This window comes from Zeugodacus cucurbitae, chromosome 2 (genome assembly GCF_028554725.1).
Source record: "Zeugodacus cucurbitae isolate PBARC_wt_2022May chromosome 2, idZeuCucr1.2, whole genome shotgun sequence".
In the NCBI taxonomy this organism is placed as follows: domain Eukaryota; kingdom Metazoa; phylum Arthropoda; class Insecta; order Diptera; family Tephritidae; genus Zeugodacus; species Zeugodacus cucurbitae.
In genome coordinates this window covers 75,473,549-75,492,511 of record NC_071667.1, presented here as the reverse complement: position 1 = coordinate 75,492,511, position 18,963 = coordinate 75,473,549, and the positions used below count along the sequence as shown (strand labels likewise).

Genomic DNA, 18,963 nt, shown 5'->3' with positions numbered 1-18,963 from the left:
TGTTTATTTACACAAATCTATTTTAAAAACTGTCGAGCAATCAAAAAAATCAAGCACTTTAAGTATTGTCAGTCAAAATGAGACGACCCACTGGGATGCTTAAAAATTATTTGCCAATAAGTACATCAACAATTTTGAGCACTTCCGCTGAAAAACTCATCAACCGTTTGATGAATATAACTTATTTCTGGTTGTTTATTGCAAATACCAAGAACGCATTGAATCCTTCTTGAAATTTCATTGAAAAATATGATTTATCTCTGCCAGAAAAAGTTCAAATTGAAACGTGCAACCGATTCAATGCCATTTGATGCCACATAAGCCTCGGCAACTCAGTACTAGGAAATACATATTACGCAATCGAAGAAAGCAACCGTAGGAAAATATAAACACTTCAATGGCACTAAGCCGCCAATCGTGGCATTCAGCATAGCGCAATGAGTGGGGCAACAAGCAGCGGAAAAACGACGAACGATTTCTAAGTACGTAAATGTGCTGAAGAGGCAACCAGCGGGTCCCCAAACTGATAGCGCATGGCTTACTCAGCAATTACCGCTGACCCTATGACATGGCACACTACTACAACAACAGTAACAAACTAGCGTCGATTTTTAACTTTTCCTGCTAACCGAAGTCTTGTTTGCGCAATTCAACATTTTTTCTTCGGTGAACGGGGGGAGAGGGGTCAACAAATGCCAGTGGGGGGTGTTCAGCAACAGTAATCTTAAATACCCACTTCACCTTTATCTGCGTACGAATGGCCTTTTAAGTGCTTTTAACGATTTCCCAACGGCAACTTTACCTGGCCTGCCACGCGAAGGCGCCTATTGAGGCGAATTTTGTGGGGTCGTCCGAATGCCGTTCGTTGCCATGGCGTGCTTACTAGCGGTTAACTCATAAAAGAATGCGGCGTAGCTTGCTTGCTGTTGCTGTTGCTAGTTTTTGTTGCAATTTTCGGTTGCGTCGTGTTGGCTATTCATCAGCCCAGGTGGCATGCCGCCCTCTCGTCGCTGCCGTGCTGTACACTATTTAGCCACTTGCAGGGATCAACAGCTTTCACTCTTCACTTTTACTCGAGTTGCTTTGGATTTCATTCGTCAACTGTGCTGTTGTTGTTTTATGATTACTGTGTTGTGGTTGTTTTTCTCTTTTTTTAGTGTTCGCCAAAACACTGAGATTTTTGGCCTTGGCATAAATATTTCGTGCGATTTTCATTTATTTCATTTCCCTTTCCGCCACGTTCTGTGTTGTTGCTCTAACGGTGGAGAGCAGATTTGAGCTTTTTGTTTCCATTGACATGCCCGCGGCTGTATTTGGTGGTTGCTGTGTTTGTGCCGTGCAATACTGCCACACTTCCACTTAGTGACACAAATTTGACAAGCGCAACGTGTTGCTGTGCACCTTGCAACAAATGCCGTACAAACAATGCCAAAAGAAATTCAAGCGAAAATATGCGAAAATGGCGAAACCCAACACAACTCAAGTAGCTAAGAAAGCACAACTATGCTAGAAATAGTAGCGGCGACGGTAGAAGTAGCAGCGCGACGCCAACGGCGTCAACCAACCAAAGGAACGGTTTTTTTTGCACTTTTGCTCACTTTGCCCAATTTGAACGTCTCTTTCTGCTCGGGAAGTGCGGTTAGAGTGACGAGCTCTTAATAGTCATCATTTTTCTAAGTGAGTTTGCACAAATGCATGCACCGTGGCCACGGCATCGCAGGCAAATCTCCAACTTGCAACAAAATATGTTATTCTGTGGCGCAAATGGACTGAGCGTTGAGTGGATTTGTGTCGCTAGGATGACGTTGAAGATTTGATTTGAATAGAGGTTTTATAAGAAGAACCAATTGTCGGGGGTTCAAAGCTTGTCCATGGCAAAATCTAAAATTATTTACAAATTTTGTATTTCCGACAATATTTCTTAATTGAGGAAGCTTTCCATAGCTTATTATATGAATACATAGTAGCTCAGCCACGAATCTATCAAAGCTGATTTGTGATGGCTAACCAATATGTTGGATTAGACTTACATGGTATATGTATAGCATCGAGCAAGACTTTTATGAACTGATGGAACAGGCACAAAATTACGGAAAACAGTTAAAAACTACAATATTGTCCAAAGATTCGGATCAAGTGACGTCATTAAAGAAGACACCGCACTGAATGTAAGCCCCCTTAAAAAGTTTAACCTAAGGAAAAGTCATTAAAGTTAGGAGATCGAACATATCTCATTCATTGCCTTTGGTTTCTTTGAACTGGATTCTATGAAACTGCGTCCGACCTGTAGCTCGTTCCCTCTACAGCCGGTTGTCATTAATTGGTAACGAAAGAAACAAACATAGGCTACAAATTTCTGGACGAGCTAGGTTTAAATAAATTTAATAAACCTCTCTATGGACCAAATCAGAGCACTGCAGAAACTCTTACAGATAACTATAGACTCAAGGGCCATCTGTACAACATAGGTATGTACTATTCTGAGACATGGAAGCAAAGACTACGGAACACTTGGTTCTGGAATATGTATCACTCCTCAAGAGTAAAAGTGGGATCTACATGTTCAAGTAGAATACTAATTCAACTTTTGAATCCGAGTACGATCCTGTTCAGGGATTGGGACCAACTTTTTGAAAGGGAAGACGCTTTTTTTTCGAAATTTTTTGGTGAACTAAGAATGCTTCTGCTATATTTTTATAAAATTCAAATATTTGTCGAAACTATTTTCACAACGGAACGAATGTAAACCATTCAATATTCTTCTGTACTAACCTCTTCAAGCTCTTAAGTTCTTATCATCCTGCATCGCAAAAAAAAGCGTATGCCTTCAGGCCTTATCTGACGTTTTTGTGATATTTTTCGACAACAATTTCTTAATTTGCACGCATTTGAAGAAATGACGCAAACATTTTAAAGCGAGATTAACAAAGCAACTCCGCTTGAAGGCAGTTGATTGGTGAGTGTGTGTGCATCAAAAAAGGGGACGGCGTGAGATGCCTTGCGGTCGAAAATTGACAATTCACTTCGTCATTCGTTTGAGTTTTTTTACCTGCTGTGCGGACTCCTTCCTTCAACATGGTTAGCGTGTCGCTTTGTAGTGGTGGCTGACAGCAGCGAGTGCCTTTGAAGCGCAAACGAACAAAATATCAGGCAGCAAATCCTCCTGCCACCCTCCCTTCTTTTACTTCGCACGTCAAATGCAATACAACGCGCTTTTAGGCAAATAAAAATACTAAAAATGGAGGATAAAGGGACAATATCAACAAGCCAAAGAGCCTCTATTTGCTTTGGCATTTTTATGAATTTTTTCAACACCACTCTTCCTCTCAGGCCGCTGCCTAAAAATCACTTCAGCAGCTGCTGAATGCTAGCCAGCTATTTAGGTGGCTCTTTGATTTACTTATTTATGCCGTTCTTTATGCCATTCGCTGTGTGCTTGCAGAGTTTTATCACCACTCGTTTTGCCGTCTATCTTGCAGGTATTACATGGAGCGTAAGATCTTCCAACACCTGCTGGAATTGAAGTCACTACAAATACGCTCCACCAAACTGAACGAGGCGGTGCTGGTGAAGCGCGCCGTTGACGATTACCACAAATCATGTGCGGCTTTGGGTGGTGAGACGGGCACACGCTTGCGGCGCTATCCATTCAGCGAGTACACATTCAAGAATTTCGAGTTGTTCCTCTACGAAACACTGAAGGCACTGCAGAAGCCGGGCACCTATAATTTCCAGAATATCAACGAGGTTTACGAGGAGGTAAGCATTTACACACAAATACATGATTGTATATATATTTGAATGTAAGGAGATTTGTGTTTGTGTGTGTGCGCGCGCGTATTATGATTGACATGTGTTGAAAGTGAGCTTCCGGCTGAAAGTTATTGAAAATTATGCATACTTTATATGCATAGCACTCGAAGCGGCGCGCAAGTGGAGTGCAAAATGTAATAAATTAAATTTTTATTTGCATACTTTTAGGCGGAACGCCGTTTGAGTCCCGATTACAACGCTTACGAGAAGGCTCTACAGTGCACCACCAAGACCCACCGCTGTCTGCATGCGGCACACGCCTACACTGGCATACCGTGCGCCGCTTACAGTGAGTATTTCGCATCGAAGTTTATATCTAAATATATATAACATATATGTATGAAGTATATGTGTGTGTGAGTATATGGTAGTGTAAGCACACTATGGTAAGGAAGCCCTTGCAGTTGTGTTTAAGTGCCGCGCTGATGGTTTTATTGGCTGTAAAATCGAATGGCAAATTTGTATGCAGATGCTGGGGTATTAAACTAAAACTAAAGGGTTACCAGATTGTCGATAAACTGCGCGTAAAGTGAAGCTTCTATTCAATAAATTTATGTATTTGTTAGATTGTTTGCTGTTGCAGACAAGCTGTCGGTACTTATTTTAACACACAAAGTGCTTTATGAAGTGGCATACGCTTTATTTTTACATCAGAATTTGATGTCTAGTCATTGTTGAAGAAAACTCGAAGATCAGGTTTGGCCGAAAGGCGCATAGTCTTCTGTAATATGTTTTGAAATTCAATATTCCGGTATATTCTAGTAAAAATTCAGCGTTACTAGCAAAGTAAAAATCTTATTCCGAGCCGACAACCCACTTCGTAATACTTCTTTGCGGTGTACGATATCTCCGAAATCACTCTTTTCCCTTTCGTTAAGTGTCCGCCCCTTTTATTGGTTAATCGATATTGTTCTTTTTGCTGCAGTCTTCATATCTAAGTATTTAATCTAAGGGCTTCATACTTCATGCCGTTACCGCCTAAGAGTATTGATACAAGTTTTCTTAAGATTTTGTATTCAAAGAAGTGGTGTGAACCAAAACCAAGTGGAAGATTTAACAGCATGAACAAGCTAAGGTCTACTTCTTCCGATGATTCCAGAATATTTGCCATGGTTTTACTGGATAAATTAATTTCAGACACTTCCCTACCACCTGTCACTTCAAAAGGTGTCTTACTTATTGCAGTGATAGGTGGAATGCTACTCTGATGAGAGACTTAGGAGGAAAAATGTTATTCATCGAATTAAAACTCTACGTCTCTATTGCGTTCTTATTCCAAACTGTTGTTTTTTTTCGCCGGAGTGATTCCAAATTGGATCTCATATCGGTCCGGTTCCAAGTTCAAAAATGTTCATGTAACTTCACAGCTAAGATGGGTCTGCGTTGATAGTTTATTTGGCACCTTTTTATTTTAATTTTTCTCTGTGAGATTCTGATTTAGTTGGTTCCACTGCTCAGATTATTTGTTCCTAGATGCTTTTAAAGGCATCTTACTGCTAAACAATTAGCTGAAAGTTTAACAGTAATGAGAAAAAATTATGTTTAAAATAGAGGCGGGATAATATAGAGTACATATATCTGACCGATTATAGACTTTGCTAATTCCAAGCCAAACTGCGAAGGTCCAAGAGCCTATGTTTGCAATATTTAGCGATGTGATTTGAGATCCCTCTTCACTTATATTGGAAGAACACTTTTAAAGGCGTGCTTTCATCCCACAATATTTTTATAGGGTGCGATCTATGCTTTCTCAACTTTTTGACACTGTATTGGATATAGAGATCCTTCGGCAAATCAATAGCATCTTCCGTTAAATTATTCCAATAATACCTCTTATAGAATTAAGTTCAGTGTTTTCAGCTTTTATTTCGCTGATATCTCCAATTAGGTGGTTTGAAAAATGATCCCCCTCAGACCAAGTGTATTTAGATGAGGAACAGTATATTAGACTAGAAAAGAAAAATCTTTAAATTAGAAATGTCTGATAATACCTTTGAATAAGTCAGTTTGGTGGGCCAACAGGCACCACATAGACCAGTTTGACGCGAATTTTAAGAGATTTTGAGGTCTCACAAACAATACCTCCTCCAACCTATCGTACTGTAAGGCCCCTAGATACCAGAAGCATTGAAGCGCAGGACAAACGCACAAGAGAAGCATCACCGTTTCTTTGGTGCTACCTGATAACACCTTAGCTTACAAAAAAACAATAGTATATCCTCAATTACTGGAACTTCCTGCTAAAGTCAAAAATATAATAATTATAATTTTTTACTGAATGGAAAGCGCATTATATATGTGTTTGCCGCTGAAAGAAAAGAAAATAACCGCATAAATGAAAAGGAAATAACCGTATTCTTAGCTGCTCAGTAGCTGCCATTTTAAAGTTGGTCCAACAAAGCAAGTTTATCACCATTTTAATTTGTGGCTTGTTATTATGCTTATCATATTTTAAAACAAAAACAGCTTCAAAATGTCCGACGACCATTTTAAATATTCATTTTATACACACAGACACACACAAAGGTATACAGTAAGTGTGCGTGTGTGTGTATTTGCATATACTTTTTGTTTAATTTCGCCAGCAAACTTAGTTAGACAAAGCGGTTGAGCTTGACAAGCTTCTAATCGGGCCGCTTACACAAAATAAAGTAGAGAACATAACTCCTTTGAGTGCACCAGCAGCAGCTGAAGTAAGCGGCCGAGGACGAGCGACAACAAAACACGGCGACAAAAGCCCAATAGTCGGACGGTGTGTGAGAGGAGAGAAGGCCATGCGAAGGAAGGATGTAGCGACAACAGCAGAAAGGTTAAAGGGCCAGCAGCAGAGAAAAGTGACTCATTAAGCGGGAATTAAAATTTAAATAGAATGCAGGTGACAGAAGACATGAGCGTTGCGCGTGCGGATGAGACCTAAAACAACAACAGCAATAAGCAACGAGTTGGATTTGATGGAAGGCGGAAAATCTTGAATGACAGGCATTTGCTTTAGATTAAGTAGAATAAGTAAAGAAGAGAGCGAGAGAGGAGGGGCGGGAATTAGTTTGCAAAGATTGGTGGAAGCGGAGACTAGCTGGAGCGGTGTGTAGTCACCTTTTAGCTGCTAAAGTCAGTTGACTGTGCTGGTTAAGCTGCCAACTACCGCACCTGCAGTGACTTTGAGTCTTCTTTCTCTTCTTTACCTCGTATTCCGCGTGCTTTGCGCCGCACTGTAAGCATTGTTTGGCACCCTTTTAGAGAAGACAGCCAACGGCTGCGGCAGTTAGTTCTTAGCGTGCTCTAGGTGTGATAGTCGCACTTGGCTTTTGGGCCTTTGCGTAACGGTAAAGGCAAAAAAAGGCGTTTGTATGTTGGTAGAACGCGGTCGCACTTTGTAAGCACGTCCAGCTGCGACACCAATGATCTGTTTGTTTGATTCTGCAGGCGCGCCGCCTGCAACCGCGAAGCAGTTGACTTTGCCTACACGTGCACACAAATAAATTATTTCTAATTATGAGAAGCTGCTTATTATTAACCAGGAATTTTTCGCATTTTGAGCGCAAATAGAATGGAGAGAGAAAATAAATTGGTTAGAAAGGGTTAGTAGAGTGGAAAGTGATGAGTAGAATTATGAGAAAATGAATCCTATAGGAAATTGTGACTGTGGGAGATTATAGAAGCAGAGAAAGAGAGAACGGAGGAATTGACTTCATTCATTTCATACGAAAAATTCTCAGGTTAGAATCATTTAGTTAAGAATTATTCTGAGGTGACTTTTGCTGAGAAAGATCAGAGTAATTAAGTTTAAATATAAGCAAAATCTGGTTGAAAACTTGGCGAAAGGCTGATACTGGCGGCATCTACCGATATACAGTGGAACTTCTCTAACTCGAATCACCATAATCCACAGAAAAACTTATTTTGTGATTTTGTTTGTTGCAGTTTGCAATTGTTCGGCTTTTGACGTCTGTATCCCATGCCTTTGTTACATGATTTATGCAATCCGCAAGTGTAAGATTCTATTTTTTGTTCGACTCCATGCGATATAGAGGAACTCTTTTAAAATTCTGCCTCGATTGTAAAATTTAAAATTTTGTATTATACCCTGGTAGAAAAGTTCGATTTATGGAAGGAAATTTGTATGAAATTTGACTTCTAAACGCTATTGCCAATTCAAAATGGCAATTATGGCGATCTTCGACTTATAGAAGTTCGAGGTATGGAAGTTCCACTGTATTTCAATAGTTGAACTGACTAAGATTTCACCTAAGATTGCATTCGACTCGATTTAAAAGTGATTTAAAGGCTTCAAGTTATACAGGAACACTATTTGCGGCTTCTGGAAACCCTTTTGAATATATCGATGAAATGTGCTCCGAGCCTAAAATATATATTCATACACCCTGAAGGTCACTCAGTAGCCAGCATAAGAAATATTATTTAATTTGTGACTAAAAGTGGTCTTTTTTATAAAAGAATGCAACAAAATTAAATTCTGAAGCCCTATCAAAAATATATTTACAGATCAGTAAGTCACTTTGGCTTTGAAATTCTTTTCTAAAATTTGAACTTCCAAGAGTTCTTAAAATCAGTATTTAAATTTCATTAAAGGAATCAAGAATCAAAAATTCTTTCATCAAAAATCATTTAATTTAATTTCCCAACTTATCCAGATCGGTTGTAATACATTTTCTTTGGCCCAGGGCTAGCTGAATAATACTTAACATTCTTTTGCGTGTCCTTTTGGTGCACCAAATTCACGCACACTGCGCCATTTGTCATTTACCGTTGCGTCTCTTGCAGCCATATCCCAGGATAAATACAGCGCACTACTTATATCTGAACTCATTCCCTCAATCTTCTTTGCCTTCGCTCCAACTTGTGTTTAAAAATTCGCCGTTACTCGCATTTAAATGTCACTTTTGCTTCACATTTTATTTATTTTATTTGTTGCTTCACTTTCATTTCGCCGTTGTCGTTGTCGCTGCTTTAACTGCTGCTCTCCTTTCCGGTCGTTTTCTTTCACTTTTCACAAATCCATTGTTGCCATGTTAGGTGTATGTTGTTCTTGTTGCGATTGTTGTTGTTAGTATTACTGTTGCTGTTTTCGTCGTCGTTGTCTTCGTTGTTTTAATGTGCTGGCCCACAACGCACGCGAATGATACAATATTTCAGTGCGTCCCCCCGGGGAGCCTGAAATGCAACTCTGGCGGAACTTTTATTATAATTTTCTTTCGCAAAACTTTTTTCTTGCAATTTCAACACAGTTGCACTGGCTCCTCTTCTTCCTCTGTGGACATCTTCGCCGCTATTGCAGTGTGCTGCTTCATTTTAGCAACGGAAATATCTTAGCGATTTTCGGTCTCATGAGTCCGTGTGAGTGTAAGGACATACGAGTGCGTGTGAGTACATATACGAGTATGCGTATGTGAGAGCATTCCTTGCGAGTTTGTGTAAATCCATTTGTGGTACTTTGTTGTTGTTTTTACTGCAGTTACTCCAATATTCGGTTGATGCAACGGTCTGACGTTGTTGCATTGTTGCATTACTGACAACGTCCACATATCAGGGAAGTGGTGAATGAGGTATGAGCGACCGCTGGCGATGATGTAGCGTATGTCGCCTACATACAAGTACACATACTGCGGAATGGATACTTAAACTTATTTACAAATACATATATGGTCAACGGTATGAGCGGTGACAATCAGCAAATGCAATTTATTTTGGTTAAGTAACAGAAAATAACAACAACAAAAAAAAACAAAAAGAATGCTGCATCCCAAAGTCTTAGCTCAAATAATGTGACTGTAAACACAAAACAATGCGCATAAACTGATTTCTCTTGTGTGACATACATTCCCGAACTCCCACAAAAGGAAGTAGCTCATCCAGAGCTGGACAGTGGATGAATCATCACAAGAAGTGCGCCGAGGTTTTGCTTTTGGCAAATACAATAACATTTTTCGGAGTCTCAATAAAGTTTAAACCGAGCATAAACAATTACAGAAATTTGCTTTATATCTTTTATGAAAGTTCTTGAAGAACGCTGCCAGAATATAGGACCAAAAAATTTTCATAATTTTGTCTGATGTGTCCTTGCACTACACTCTTCGTTTTGTGACAATTTTCTTAACCTTTTCTGTCACATTTTGAACTTATATTGTCCAATTCAAAATAGTCTTCTTCAGATATATCTAGAGAACCCCTGATTTTCTCTCACCCACCCACCATATTTTTAAATCGAATGGTAGGAGTTGATGAAATCTTTCATAATTTTCTCGTGTAATTCATTTTTGCCCGAAAGACCTTCTACAAAGCCTCGTTTAATTATTTTGTTTAATCTTACCTCAATCTTTAAGGCCAAGTCTGACCAAATATTCCAACTTAGTTATCGCCTGTAGATTACTTAGGCTCCGTAGGCTGTCGTCAAAACAGAGGAAGCGGATTTCTTGGAAAATTTAAGATTCTTGAGGACTTCTATCATTGTCAACTGTTCATATTGGGTCACTGATCTGTTTCTTGACAATTTCTTCTATGTCCCGCGGGAGGTTGTTTCGAACGGAACAGATTTGAAAAGGAAGGTGAATTCCTTTAAGCATAGTTCAAGGGTTAGTTGAGCATTTTGTAAGAAAGTCGATCAATTCTATCCGTCTTTTTCGAATATGGCTGCTGGATTATAAAGGAACACTTGAAAGAAAACAAAAAGCTCTTCATCAATTTATTATCCATTCCTAAATATCTTAGCTTCTCGTATGTGAAGTAAAGACTATGCCCAAATATGCGCGGTGGCAAGATCCTTCTGACAAACTGAATACATCGAGGTGAATTAAATAGTATAGAAATTGGTCTAAGAGTGACTTACCCATGGGGTATCGGACAACTAAATTTGATTAACTTCTACAGAGGATAAATCTGAAGTTTTTTTCGAGTTCTGTTTTGTCTAGGTAGTTCAAAGTCTTGGCTCTTGATTTTTTGGCCGAGAACTAGGTTATTAGTGGTAGTAGTCTTTCTCTGTTCTCTGAGGTTTCAGGGGATGTCCTCATTATTAAAAGACTTTCTTTCGAACACCACTCTCTTAGGTATTTCATGTGCTGAAGATATCCATTTAAAGTGGACAAACATTTCTCCAAACTGCATCTGACATTTAATGTTTGGTTTGACCTTTACTTATTTCTCCAACGAAAGAACGTTCAGTTCAAATACAAATATTTTGCTACACAGTTTTATTCTATTTGATTTCTTTTGTTTTACTTCTTTTTTCACTCTTATGCTCTTACAGCAGGAATTCCTTCAAAATCAAATAACTCCTTCGCAACATTGTGCTCTACTCTGACAGCTTGCGCTTGTGTGTATGCGCTGACATTTTATCAACTCGCTCTCTCACGGTCACTCATTAATTACTCCGTGAATTCGCCAAATGACTTAATCTTGTGTAAAATTCGTTGTAATCACTTTTTTGCACTTTAATTAGCTAAGAAACTCCCCAACTTTCTATTTGTATTTACACGGGTAAATACTCGCTTGTTGTTGGTAAACAATGTTGTTGTTGTTATTTATAAAATTTACGCATTTCTCTGCTCTGTACATTGCAGTACCCATGATGAACCATCACACGATGCCGAAGTTCGGCTTTGGCGCGTACAAGAAGACCGGTGTGGGGAGTTTCTATCTACCGAAGATACTTACCAGCGGCGGCTGCGGTGGCACGGGCGGCGCGGGTGGCTGTGGTGGTGGCGGCGGCAAAGTTGCGCTGGAGCTATCGCATGGCAAGAGCAAACAACTTATTTCACTGCCCTCGGACAAGTTGGACAGCAATAAACGTTACTACGTCACATTCACGGTGAAGGAGTCGGCCGGCGGTGGTGGCGGCAGCGGCACCGGTGGTGTGGCAGGCGCCGCAACTGCTGGTGGTGGTAGTGGTGCGGATGCCGCCGGTGTTGCAACCGATAAACAGGCAACTGGCGGATGTTGCGGTGGCAACGATGCAACCGGAAAGTAGAACAACAAACAACAACACTCTCTGCATGCTGAACTGCAACGCCAACGCCACGCACTTCCACAACAGCCGGACAAGTTAATAACAAACGGAAATCAAATGCAATAATGTCGTGTGCACTTCCTCCGCGCGGGTGTTGCTCCACCGGGTGGCCAGCAAGCGGAGCGAGTTGAGTTGAGAGAGGGAGAGTTTTGATAGTTTGTATATGGTATGTGGGGCGGTCATGTCATGTTCGTGAAAACGCTAAGCAGCGCTGCGTTTAAAACTTTATTTTTTGAAAGCTGCCAGCATGCAACAACAACACACACATGCACACATGAATATGAAAGAAGAAGGGGGAATACAGCGAAAAGCGCGGATTTATTGCTTCATTGGTTGCAGTTCAACTTTAGCCATTTTCTCTTTACTTTGCTTTATTTTTACAGTTATTCTACTTTGTTATTGTTTTCGGTATACAACAAAATATTGATACCCTACTCGTTGGTTTTGGTTACACAAATGTGATTTTCGCCAATTTTGAGTTAAGCTCTTTATGAGCTCAATTATATCAAGATTATCAAATATATTTATATTTTAAATTATATCAGTTATGAAGTGAAAGAGTATTACACTGGTTGCTTATACCGTCCAAAGTGTCAGAGACTTAGTTTATCTCAAAAATTCCGCAAATTTCATTTCGTTCAATTTGTTGGAGATTTTTATTTATTTTAAGTCAAAAAAACTACTGAAAAATGCCAGCTTAGCATTTTACTAATACACAATGTATTTGTGTATATTTGTATGTGGAGCAGTAGTACTTTAGCGTCCAGTATGATTTTATTTGTCTCTCTCTCTTGGCTTGCTTAGTTGTGCTTAAAAGTTGCTAAATTCCTTTGGAAACTCGGTCACTTCATTAAGAAGTTGTTGCATTGCTCGAAGGACAATGCTCTAAAAGTTTTATTTACGCAGCAAAAGTGAAGCTTGTTGCCTTTAAGTAAAATAACTGTTCGACTGCCGAGCGTGCTTTGAGAGTTTAATTTTTTGATTTTAGAAGATTTTTATTTTTATATATATTTTTCAATTAGTTAATTTCTTAGTTTAGTAAACTAATTAAGTGGTCAATCGTGTATCTTTTGATTGATGACTTCGATTTTTAAAAGGAATATTATTTTTGGCAGATCTTCACATTAAATTTGTAGATACAGACAGAGGAAAATCTGATTTAAGTGCAAAAGAATTAGTGAATTAGGATATCCCTTAAGGAAAATATGAACTGGTCAGTATGATTTCTAACAGAAAATCTTTTAAACTTCGAATTACGTTCGAGCTTTTGTGCTGAGTCGAAGTTTATGTATTTCTAGGGTTCTATATGCTGATTGAGAATTATAGATTTTTGTAATATGACATGATCAGTTGAGCTGCAGGTCCGTACTATATAAAAGCTTTATGGACGACTTTCGATTATTCCAAAAACATCAAATGTGTTGGATTTAAACACACTAGGTTTGATTAGCCGTGTGTTCTGTTTAGATCAGTTGAAGTGGCATTTCGTTCTCACTGCAGTTAGTGACGATTCCAATGATAATATTAGACCATATTTTTTTGAAATCCAATAATATTAATACAACACACCACAAAGCGAACGAAAATATTGACCAAATGGCATTGGTATGTAATTATGAACGAACAACTGGTATAAATGAAATAGACCAGTATAATCAAATAGCAATAGAATAACAAGCTTTTATACCGTTATACACTCTCTTGTATTGAATTCGTAGGTGTAATTTTGTTATTGACAAATTCAATATGTTAGCAGGAGAGCAGTGTTGCACTGCTACTTATTCTTCCAAGAGATTTTTGATTTTTAATTTCATGAAACATTTATGTTGACGTGAGAAATGTTCGTGAAAATTTTAGGTAATTTTTTTCAAAGTAAAATCTCCTCGAATATTAAAATATTCTTCTTTTTTATTGGGTTTCTTGAACGGAAATATTACAATGATGATATAGAATGTTTGAAATCTTCTACTATTACATTTTTAAGGAATTTTTTTCGGCATTTAGATGTAGACTAGCTTTTATTTCGCTCGGATATTTATACAAAGATCTTGTCAACTTTTTAAAACTACCTAACCGAGATTTGGTAACTTCGGAGAGACGTTGGATAAAAATTCGAAAATTTTTTTTTAAATTTTGTTATTCTTCAATATATATTTATTTATGCTTTCATAAAATATAAATTGAAACCCTACTCTCTTAATAGTCACAAAATTAGTGTGAAGCTCTCTTTGTAAGTTTGAAAAGTTGACTCTTAGCGAGAGTCTTTTGTAGCACACTGTATGCTTCTAAATTGATAGCTCATTGATAAATTGGTTTGTAATGAATAGTTTGATTTGTAATTTATTATTCCTTCAAGATGCTAAAGCTGACCTCGAACAACTATGTTTTAAGCCTGTCATTTTTAATAACGGTTAATTTATTGTTACTAAGTGGCATCAATAAAGAACTGCAATTTATGAAGCACTAGATTTAAGCAAACTAATCAGCAACAAAAAAAAAATAAATATTAAAACCGACATATAAAAAGCAATAACCGATGGATATATACTTGTAAGAGTATATACCTACATATTTACTATGTAATTGGAAGTAATGCAAATGCGGTGCACAAATATAGTAATTAAGTGTAATAATTGCATTTTAATAATATTCTTGAAAGACAACAATAAAAACAACAATAATAAATTATTCTTAATTAACAATGAAATCTCCAATTGAAAAGTGCTGCTAATCGAAAGCAACTGCACAGTTATGTTCTTTATGTATATGTAATTGTAACCTTAATGTGAATCATACTTGTAGTTAATTGTAATTGTAATATTTTACAAATAAAATGGAGAAAATGAAAATAAATTGCCTACACACATACACAAAGTTGTGCATTTGCAGTGGGGATGGGCATGGGATTTAATTCTTCCACACATTCAAAGATATGGCTGAGCTCAATCGAATAGCAAATTGGACTAATGCAAATTAAAATTTTATTTAATTGTATTTTCTATTACAAATCCGATTGAGAACTTTTTATTACAAATTTTTCGGAGCTTTCCTTTATTTAGAACCAATACTCCATACAAATGCACACGCACACACACTCGCCCAAATGCCAATTTTAGATACTTCAGTGATTAAATTGCAGTGGCTTTATGTGAAATATTTCATTTGCTTTGCCGCACACACACACACACACTCATACAGCTGCAAATAAATAAATAAATAAAATATTGCCAGTGCAAGTTTGCCATAATATGGCTCTCAATAAGATTTATATATTTATTTTTTTCTTTTTTTTATTTTTCTTTTATTTGTTTTTATTTGATTTTTATTATTGCTATTGCTGCAGTTGTTGTTGTTGTGCGCACAGTCACTTTGTTTTGAGTTTTATGCAGATTTTTTCTATCTAAATTGAAATCAAAATTTATTGCCCCACTATGTAGCTGCCACACTGCCACCGCGCTGGCGGGTGCAATGGAGCCATCATAGCTGGCAATCGGGTATAAAATTTATGTTTTCAAGTTCAGACGATATTTTCAGTTCAGTTTATTTTGTAATGCAACGCTGATGGCGCGCACTAAAGTACAAAAGTAGTAGCGAATAGCGTCTGGCTGAAAAAAGAAACACCACAATGCGAATAATATGCAGTGCAAAGCGAAGAAAAGAATGTAAAAGTTGTGTAAAAAAAACAAAAAACTTATGTACTTTGTAGCGACAGTACTTGCAGCTTTAAAAGATTTATCGCAGGTAAGAGGCAAGTGAGAAGTAAACGATATAGACAGACATAAATATATACAAAATGATCTTTAAGTTTTGAACGGGTTTCAGGTAAGTTTGTTCATAATACTGTTAGAAGACTTGATTAGTCTATATTTTAGCTTTATGTATTAAAAAATAAATTAACTTAATTATTAAGATGAAATAAGAAAGATGGTACCCTCTATTAGTATATATTAAAAATCACTAAAAAAGGAAATTATATAATGAAGACATTTGTATATAGCTAAACAATCTGGTAAGAAGCAAAGAGAGTGCTAAAAATATCTTGTTCGAGCAGTTAGATATTTATCTATAAATGAAAACTAGACAGTAGGGAAGATAATGGTAAAACCCTTCTCTTAGCCTCTGGGAGACATCTGAACAACACACTGAACCCCTCGACTTCAACAAAATTTTGTTCATAATGTTTTTTTTTAATATTCTGATGTTGTTGATTGAAAATGGGCGAGATCGGTTAACAACCACGCCTAACATAATTTTCCATTCATTCATTCATTTTGCCTTTCTAGGTGTGGCATTGCTCATAAAAAAATTGCCCAAATCTTACTATAACTTTTCAAGACCCCAGATATCGAACATGAGAACCTCCGACAATATCGGTAATTCTTTCAGACATTTTAGAGACATTAAAAGGAGAAGTGTTTCTTATAATAGTGTGCCTCGGAGCCAAAAATAATTAAAATCGGGTTAATAATTCCTCTAGCCCCCATATACCTCGTAAACGAACTTCTAAACTTGAGGGTTTGATATCAGTTCATATTTAAAATATTTTAGCAAAATTCAGTAAACTCAAAATCAAGGATATAGTGTATGTAGCATGGTGACAAAAATAGTTGAAATCAGTTCAGCTATTACCCTAGTCCCATATACTATATATATAGATTTTTGTTATTTTAGTGGACTTTATGCTGAATATTCGGAAAGAATTGTGTGTTATCGTAATAAAATTAAATAAATAAATTGCGCGAGTATACAACGTACGGTTACACCCGAACTTAACGCTACCTTACTTATTCTCCTTAAATTTAAAAGCAATCTTACTCAGCCATCATATATACATATAAATTCTGCGAAGACAAGATTAGATGCATTGAATCATTATTAAAGTCAATATGAATACCTGTTGCATGCAACTACCACACACAAGCACAATCACCACAACAAGATACACACACACATGCTCAGTCGATTGAGAAGTTCACATGTCAACGGTGTTTGAATGCAGTTGGACGCTGACATTTGGCGCAATGTGACCGACATATATTTTTCACTTGACACTTGTCACCGTTGTTGCCGGGGCTGTTGCAACACGATCGCGCACACACACACATACATGCAACATGTGTTCGTGAGTACAAATATAGACATGTGCGTAGCGTTGCAGTCAAGTTAAGTTGTTTTCGGTCACGAGCTGGTGAAAGTGTCAGCGCGCCAGTGTGTGTGTGTGTGTTTGCTTACATGAATCATATTTGACAGAAGTGCTAAGCTTGCTATGACTCGGCCGTGAAGTTGAAATTACAAAAATAGCAACAAGTGGGTGGCGTAACGGTAAACGGGTGTAGAGCGCGATGGGAGCGATGTGGTACGTAATAGCGACAGCTACAGCAATAAATTCATTAATTAAGTTACGTGCAACAATATGAAACAACAACAACTACACAAACAATGGATACATCGTAATCATAATCATAATGTCATAACGGCGCTCAGCGGTGATGTATTTTTACTAGTGTGTGTGTAATGTCGTAGCCACTGGCGCAGTGAGAGCACCGGTGTGTGGCATACGATGTAAAGGGTGATCCAAAGTGGTGTTATGTTTTCTTAAATATCGTTTTTTTTTTTCAATATTACCGTTTTAATAATTATTTATTATGATTTTTATTATTTAATTTAATTTAATTTAATTTAATTTAATTTAATTTAATTTAATTTTATTTTATTTTATTTTATTTTATTTTATTTTATTTTATTTTATTTTCACATGAACCACCCTTTAAACACACGTGAATTGAGTATTGGGGTCAACCACGTTACATGGTGTACCTTAGCTGAACTCAGCGGGGGCGAGAGAGAGGTGAATTGGACGCCATATTACATTGACACGCAGCTTCAATGGCCAAATGTGCAAGCCATATTGAATGGTGGATGAGCTTTGCTGCATACATATGTATGTATGTGTGTATATGTATGAGAAGTAACTACATATGTATGTATATAAGTCCATACAATAGCTCTCAGCGCTAACTTACTCATTCTAACTGTTGCGTCAACGGCAATGCAAACAGCACTAAGTGCATCACTCACATACTCACAAGCAGTACTTATAACGGTAAACATAAAAGCATATACACTTGGTGGCATAGGTGAAGGTGTGTGTCTGCGTCATTGCAGGTGATTCGGACATGCCTCATGCGCCTGCTGCTGTTATTGTTGATTTTGACTATTGACCATTTGGAGATGACGATGACGAGAACGTTGCTGTGAGCCTAAAAATGAAGCCACAGCCGCCACCGTGCTGGTTGATTCCAAGCGCCCAGTGTAAGGGAGAGAGTGTAGTATGGGGTCTCTTGTATTCCAATTGTGGACAGTAACACTTTCATCACCTGACAAACGCTGCTAGTCACAAATCAAAGCGCAGTGAGGCACACACACACAAACACACGCAAAAACACACTCATACATACAAAAGAGAGTGTGTGTGTATGGAAATGGAAATATATTGAGTTCAAAGTGCATATGTGTATGCAGGTGTCTGTATGATGAACGAACGTGTTTGCAACTTCACTGTAATTTTGCACCTACTTCGGTAACTACGCAGTACATTAACCCTTTAACATGTCCAGCCTCATTCCATCACAACAATGTGTTTATATTTACTCGTTCTCTTCTTTAATGGTACTTGCTGACGTCGCCACTTTGAGTTGTCTTTAATGTCTGGTGCTTTGCTTTCTTCCAAGCACACTAACTACCGAGGCTTTCTCAGGTGATGTTTCACACTTCGGAAGTGTCCCTCTATTATGTTTTTATTTTAAAAGTGCTATAATAGGTGTAGCTTAGCACCTTTTAGATTTTCTCTCTGTAATAGTAAAAGAGGACCTCTGTACTGTCTTTCTGATAAAGTAATGTAATTTGAATTTTTAATTCAATTCTGGTACCATAAAATGAACTAAATTTGAGAAGGAATATTTAAATATTGAAAGCCTTACCAACAAAAGTTGGCATTGTGAACGTTTCTATGTTCACAGTGTGAAGTTTCGAAAAAATTTTTAGAAATGAAACGAAAGAGCGCTCTAACACAGCTATTGGGTTAGGTTAGGTTAGGTTTGGCTAGGTTTGGTTAGGTGATAAGACTGTTC

General features: G+C 37.7%; 1 protein-coding gene across 1 annotated transcript in view; it reads left to right on the top strand.

Moving 5' to 3' along the window:
* Nucleotides 1–14,691, top strand: part of LOC105211393 (protein phosphatase 1 regulatory subunit 12B) — a 98,650-nt gene extending 83,959 nt beyond the window's left edge. The window contains exons 6-8 of the mRNA XM_029039670.2: nt 3,480–3,759; nt 3,982–4,102; nt 11,388–14,691. Of these exons, the coding sequence (XP_028895503.2) occupies nt 3,480–3,759; nt 3,982–4,102; nt 11,388–11,794 (808 nt within the window). The 3' untranslated portion in view covers nt 11,795–14,691. The remainder of the gene's footprint in view (nt 1–3,479; nt 3,760–3,981; nt 4,103–11,387) is intronic.
* The last annotated feature ends 4,272 nt before the right edge of the window (nt 14,692–18,963 follow it).